At 27.7% G+C, this 7,500-nt stretch overlaps 1 protein-coding gene across 2 annotated transcripts in view; it reads right to left on the minus strand.

Annotated features, from left to right (window-relative positions):
• Positions 1 to 7,500, minus strand: part of LOC100210433 (rab-like protein 6) — a 62,525-nt gene that overhangs the window by 7,644 nt on the left and 47,381 nt on the right. For both annotated transcript variants that reach the window (XM_065790897.1, XM_065790898.1), the window contains one exon: positions 2,764 to 2,828. In XM_065790897.1, the coding sequence (XP_065646969.1) occupies positions 2,764 to 2,828 (65 nt within the window). The remainder of the gene's footprint in view (positions 1 to 2,763; positions 2,829 to 7,500) is intronic.

The raw sequence follows: 7,500 nt of genomic DNA on the forward strand, positions 1-7,500 counted from the left end.
CCACTTCTATGGCTTGCTTGCCAACATCACATAGGAGAGATTATACTAACTCATGTATGGAACAGTTTAAAGATCGAGATTGCAAAAGGTCCTAATATCAATCTATTTTTGAGGTAATCTAACGTTTATTATAATTTTTTATTATTATTAAGTATTTAAAATTAAACTAACATCAGTGTTATAAGCAACAATATATGAATGCAGATTTAAGAAAAACTTTGAACAACTGAATTGCCAAACTAATGAAAACTTAGACATCCCTCAAATTTCACAGTCTTTGATAAACAAAAAAGATGCAATTACCAATTTTTGCCAAGAAGCAATGAGACAAAATTTCAACAGAGATGATTATAGAGAACTTGTTCAACTAACATTGTTGTATCTAAGCAATGGCAAAGATGTGTTATTCTCTGGATTTATTAGACCAGGCGCTTTGCACAATGCAAGGTGGATGGCAAAATTGCTATATTCTATAAAACTTGTACTGTTGAACAAGAAAATCAGCCAGCTACCTAAAGGAACAATTTTTGCTCTACAGCAACTTCCTAAGCTACAAAGGATTGTTCAGTTCGTTGTATTTTGTTATATTCCATGGTGGCTCAGTGTACCTATATCTTCAGCAGGTCCTACTAACGATTTAAATCTTATTAATTCATTATTAGAGTATAAAGTTATTGATTTAACTATTGCTAATGATGCTCTGAAAGCTTTCAGCAATCACATGTGGTATCTCACTGAGGAGTTAACTCCACTGTCTCTATTTAATAATAACTTAGAGGACAAGCAGAAGCAAAAGATTGCAAATAAAATACTATTACTAAAAAATTATGTAACATTGAATGAAATAACTTTAAAAAGAAAAGGGTCAGGGTTTGGTAAACCTATATTTCCAATGGTTCCTAAAATGGCTGTGAATGATTTAACTGATTTTATGGGTGAAGACTCCCCAGTATTTTTCACCATATTAAATATAAATAGTAGTTTTCTCAGGGAACCAGGTACAGAATGGCATAAAAATGAAAATTTTTAAATAATATATTGCCCAACCAAATATATTGCCCAACAAAAGAAAAAGGCACTTAGAGCCAATCAGATGGTACATTAAATTCTGATTGGACTGTTTATTTTTTCTAATTTTCATTTAATAGAGTTACTCTTTTATGTTGTTTTACATTTAAATTTTAATATAACATTAAGTCTTTTGTTAACATTTGAGCTTTATTTTATTTTTAAAATTAATTTATTTATTGTTAAAACTTTTGACTTGACAAACATTTAAATATATTTTATTCTCAATTTATCATAATTAATTTTCAGAATGGGTTCCAACATATATCAGATTAGTCTACCATTTCGCTATTAGACAGCATTTCACCAAAAACAAAGAGACTAACTGAAAATATGTTTGTGCTCTTTTCATTTGTGTAAAATAAATAACCGCCCCCTACCCTACTTTCCTCCCTAAATAGCACACCTAATTCTTAAACTTGTTTATTCAACTCTCTTTATATTAAAAAGCTTCTGATTTAAACTTTAAATCAGTATAAAGTAAAAAAGATATATTAGGTTGTCCAAGAGATTTGTATGCTAAATATTGAAAAATTTTGCGCCTTAATAAAATACTTTGATTGAAATCTGCTACCACTAAACATTGTCCAATTACTCTCAAACTTTTCCTAGCTCTTAGTTACAAGTAACCCTCCTTGTTTATTTGATATATATATATATATATATATATATATATATATATATATATATATATACATATACATATATATATATATATATATATATATATATATATATATATATATATATATATATATATGTATATATATAAATATATATACCTATAGTATCACTTACGGGGACAGATTTTACAAAAAAACGAACACTTACAGGAACATTAGCATTATCGGGGACATTTTAGTGTACCCGTTAATTTTTTGTCCCCGTAAGCATTGCTTTTTTGCTAAAAAAAATGTCCCCGTAAGCAACTTTTATAGAGAACGAAAGTACATACATCGACTATCAAATAGCCTGACTCACAGCGGAATGCTGCTACATCGACTGAGGGTTTGGTTTGGGTCAGCATCAAGGTCAGGCTTAAGGTTAGGGTTACGGTAAGGTTTAAATATGGTTATATTACTGTAATTAATTGTTTTTGTAAATAGATGAAAATAAAAATGAAACATAATATATAATAAATAAATAAAAATAACAAAAATAAATATAAAAACATATTTTTATAATAAAAAAATAAATTTAAATATGTATAAATAAAAATAAAAATATGATAAAAATTAAAAAATAATTATATTTATGATAATAATCTTATAGAAAAAGGAAAAAAAATAAAACAAAACGGGAACAAAAAAAACATGTCCCTGTAAGCGCCGACTTGGAGTGTATATATATATATATATATATATATATATATATATATATATATATATATATATATATATATATATATATATATATATACATAAATTAATTCAAATATATGGCTGATGATGATTTATTTATTTGTTGATTTATTTTGTAATTATTTTACTTAATATTGATCATACTTGAATCAAACAAGAATTGTCTATTAAGGTGCTCCCAGCTTATTGGGCTGGAGCCAGCATCAAACCTCCGACCTTTTGGTTCTGAGCCAGAACTCTAACCACTGCGCCACGGCTGCTAATTAAATTGATAATTTATGTTAATTTATGTAATCAAAATATAAATAAATGTTTTGATAACAAAAAGTTGAACCTGTGTCAATGAGGTTTTTTTCTTTTTCTTTTTTTCTTTTACTTTTATTTCATCTGTAGATACATCTATAATAAATAAAATATGCGAATTCATATAAAATATGCAAATTCATAGTCCACTATTAGGTTATGTGAGGCTTAACAGACAGCTAAGAAGTAGCACTTATAAATGACAAATTTATATATTTAAGGGCAATTAGAAATTTAAAGAGGTAATATTCTTTTTATTTACTAAAATTTCTAGAAAACTAGCAGTATAATTACAAATAAAACTGAAAAAAAATTTTCATGAAAACTTTAAAATAATTTTATCTAAATCAAAAAATATGACAGGCAACCATCAATTCTCCAGACTGGCAATGACCAATTGCTTAAGAAAAAAACACTCCAGACTAGCCAGCAGAAAACTATCCAGAGTGGTCACACTAACTTTTCAAAGAAAAAAATATGAGTTTTTACTTTTTTTACATTACAGCTGTCTGATTGTTTGAATAACACTTTATTGTTTAAAAGGTTTAATTGTTTCTACAACCTATTATAAAATAGCCTAGTACTGCTGACCTTCCAAAGCAGTAAAATAATAAACTAAAAAGAAAAAACTGATTTTAAACACTATAATTCCACTTTATAAAGAGTCTTGTAAATAATTCACAATTTTTTTTTCTTGTAAATATTAAACTCCTTTTTTCCTCCTTAAAATAATTTTTTTACTTTTTCATACAGTTTATTAAGATAAGCCCTGAATTTTAATGTTTTTAAAAGTTACAAAATTAATAAAAAAATACAAAAAAATTAATAAACTGCTGTTTTACAAACTTTGTTTATATAACAAAAATTGTTATATACTTTTTAAACTTTTAAAAAAGATCAGTAAAAAAATACAAAAAACTGGCCATAAAACTTTTTTTTCTTATATCTTTCCCTGGCAAATGCAAACATTTATCTTAACACCTGATATGTACTGAGCAGATTTACCCCTAAAAACCTGTTTACAGTGTATATTTAACATTTGGTATTTTACTGACAGATGCTTACCTGGTAATATGCACCTCAGTAATTTTCTCCTGTAATTTCTGTTTAGTTACAGTGGAGCAAAAAAACTGACTAGAAATAAGCATATCAACATTATAATTAGGATGGGTGCACTTAAGTCCTGATATTACAGGAGGAATCTTATGGATATTAGAGGGAATCTTATGGATATTACAGGAGGAATCTTACAGATATTACAGGAACAATTTTATGGATAATACAGGAGGAATCTTATGAATATTACAGGAGCAACCTTATATATTACAGAAACAATCTAATGGATATTACAAGAGCAATATTATGGAGGAGAGGAGAAGGTCTAAAACCACCAAGATATTTTTGACTGTAAAATTAAGATAAAAGACATAATAAAGAATATTGATTGCTTCTCCAATATTTTTTTTTTTTAAAGTTAATTGTTGTTTGAAGTAGATTTATTAAATACATTTACGCTTTTATATTTTTATAAAGTAATTTTTAGTCTATTTTGAAATTAATTTTGAATAAATTTAAAAAAATGTCATGGTTAAAAGATTAGAGATTATCGTTAAAACAACAATGTCGTGGTTAAAAGATTGCTTATGGTTGATAGCTTTTTCTACTTTTTAAATAATTAACATTAATAATAAAATTATTTGTTCGTCATGTTTAATGAAAACATAAAACTATTATAATTGCTTAAAATCTTTTGCATTAATGGCACACAAGAAAAAGTTGTATTAGTACATATAGAATTTTATAATTATTTAATTATAGAATTTTACTTTCCTTGGATTTTGATCCACAAATATATAGCAATGTAAGTTTATTCTTTTGTAATTCCAAAAGTTGGCTTTGTGGAGGCCTCAATCAATCTAAAAGCTGAACAACAAATTTTTTAACATTTGATAGATTCTCTGTAATGTTCATTAATTCAAATTAGGTTGCAAGTTCCGTTATGAAAAAGTCCAGAGATGCATAGTAATGGTGATGTAATGGTTTTCTTCAGGTTGAACAAAAAAGCAATAGTGTTTCAATTTCAAACATCTTCTGCAGTGCACATCTTCTGTAGTGCAAAATTTTTTGAAACACCTCAAACAATTTGTTGTAAAACTAAAAAACAATTTTTTAGTTTTTCAACAAAGATAACATAGCATCAATGACAAAAACAATAAAAATTATCAAAAGAAGTACTAAAATACATTATTTATTCATATGTTGACATTGTAAAATATGTGCTGTCTTCAGATAAATTGTTATTAGAGACATTTTGTTTATGAGATTATCTGTCAGAATGTCCTTTTTTATTACAAAATTTGCAGAATGGTTTTGACTTGTATTTGTTTTGTCACAAATAATTTGATCAGATGATATCCACATTCAGTTAATGGTATCTGTTAAATTGACAATTCAGGAGTTTTTTCTTAAGATGCGGTAGTGGTGTTGTGGTAGAGCGCTCGCTCCATAAGCAAGAGGTTCCAAGTTCAATTCCCACCACGTCCCTGGTAGTACCGCGCTCAACTTGTTTCTCCGCGCAGCGGCCTTGTTCGTCAAGGTTCGTGTTTCGGAGTTATAGAGTTGAGAGAGGATTATAACCACAAGTAGCCTCCTCATCTGTAGTGGCCTTCTTGGCCTTGGGGAAATGAATTACGAAAAAAAAAAAAAAAAAAGAATCTAGTATACTGATCCATGGTCCAGGTAAATTTATTTTTGTAACAGGCAGAAACTTGTTAAATAGGAATATATTAAAATCTTTACAATAGCTTTTATATTGATCCATATAAATCTTTTTTTTTTTTTGTTGTTGAATTACTTTAAAAACAAAGAGCACCAAATCGAATCTTTGAAATGTTGCATGATATTGAACAGGTAATTGTGCAATAATTAAATTCCTATTTGATTTTTTGTGCAATAGTTCTCTAGCTATATTACCTGTTGTTATTGTTCTTCTTTTTCTAGTTGTATCACGGTAGTCCCATTTTATACCTGTTTTTTTTTATTATCTCTATTTTTAATGAAGTCTCTGCTTGCTTCAGAAATCTATTTGAAGCACTGGAAGGGGACTCAAACCAATCAAAGACACCAGCTTTCACATGCACAACAGCCTTCATGAAATGGTCAAATGTACCCAATAAACCATAAAGAACCTATAAAAATATCAGCTATATATTAAGATGTAATAATTTATAATATCAAGTATGTTCACATATCAAGAATATGGAATAATATGAACACTATTACAAGATACCAATTTACTTAAATTGATTTTGCATTACAGGTTGGAATTGGTTTGAAGGTTTGTTCGGGCCTTGAGATATAATCATTTTTTTTTAAAGTAAAGAACTGCCCTCTTGTTCATTTTCAATTTCTCTTCATATAAACACAGATTACATTGATCTCTTGAGCATGTACACAGATTAAAATATGCACCTTCAACTCCTAAATAAAGATTCACTACTTTCACATCATATATGACTGCACTATTACCTTTATATTAAATTGTTTTCTCTTTTTATACATAAGGAAACCTTTATTTTTTAACTCTTCAATGTCAAAATTAAAGACAGACAATATCAGTTGACAATGACAATGATTGAAGAGTTTCTCTTGATTTTTTTCCTATTTGAAGACTCAGCGCTTTGTGACTCAGTGGGGCATTTGGCAACCATTTTAACAAACCAGCTTCCGTTTCAAGTTATAGTGGACAGAAGATTGTCAGTATGACATTGCTACTGCACATAATCTTTTTGATTAAATATTGCATTGCTTCAACTGCCATCAAATCCAAACTTTATTTTCATTAGTATATTTTTGCTGTTTACATCTAAAAAATGTTCTCCAATATCCTTTGCGCCATCATCAACACCAGAATAAGGTTCACGATAATTCATAATAACTGGTGTTACTTAAAATTGCTTTTTTCTGAGATGTTTCCAATTAGACAATATATTGAAACTAACAGTTGAAAGAGTTTTTATTTGGTTTGTATCTGAATACGCCTACCAAGGGCACAGCCTGTATAAACTGACATTGTTTCTATTGAAACCTAATTGAAAGAGTCATTCTTTGATTTTTCAAGTAAGGTTTTCTTACCAGCCTTGAATTGTATTCTAGCATAGCCCATATTTTTTTTTTTTTTTTAGATGCAGATCTTTGCCAGCTATTCTGAACTAATGTTTTTTTGTGCAAATATCAATTCATTGGAGCCAAGTGCTTTAGCAATTATATTATACAATTTGTTATATTTGCAGAAATAGCTTTTGGTTGTTTATTTTCCTCAGTAATAAAAGTTTCAAATAAGTCTAATTCAGTAAGCTTCATTATTATTAAACTAAAGATATAAATATTTTTGTTGATCATTATCTACTAACTTTTTAAACAAAATGATTTAAACATACAACAATATAATATAATTCAAAATATAAACAAGTCTACATGATAAGTAAAAATATTGTATTATTACTATATACACTACAAGGCCCTCAGTTTTGATTTAACTCTTGCAATTTGTTCATTTTAAAACAGATTTAAATACTGCAAAATTTTTTATATTAATGGTTGAACTCATTAGGTCAAATTTGATCAAAAATAAAAGCTCAATGGAAAAGTAGACAAAGAGGGTGTGAGGCCTTGGTCAAAAATTGGTCTAAATCATTTTTTTAATTTCAAGACACACTTTTACTCAACACATCTTCCCCTTTAAATATGTACAAAATATTATAAAATT

This window comes from Hydra vulgaris, chromosome 02 (genome assembly GCF_038396675.1).
Source record: "Hydra vulgaris chromosome 02, alternate assembly HydraT2T_AEP".
Taxonomy (NCBI): Eukaryota; Metazoa; Cnidaria; class Hydrozoa; order Anthoathecata; family Hydridae; genus Hydra; species Hydra vulgaris.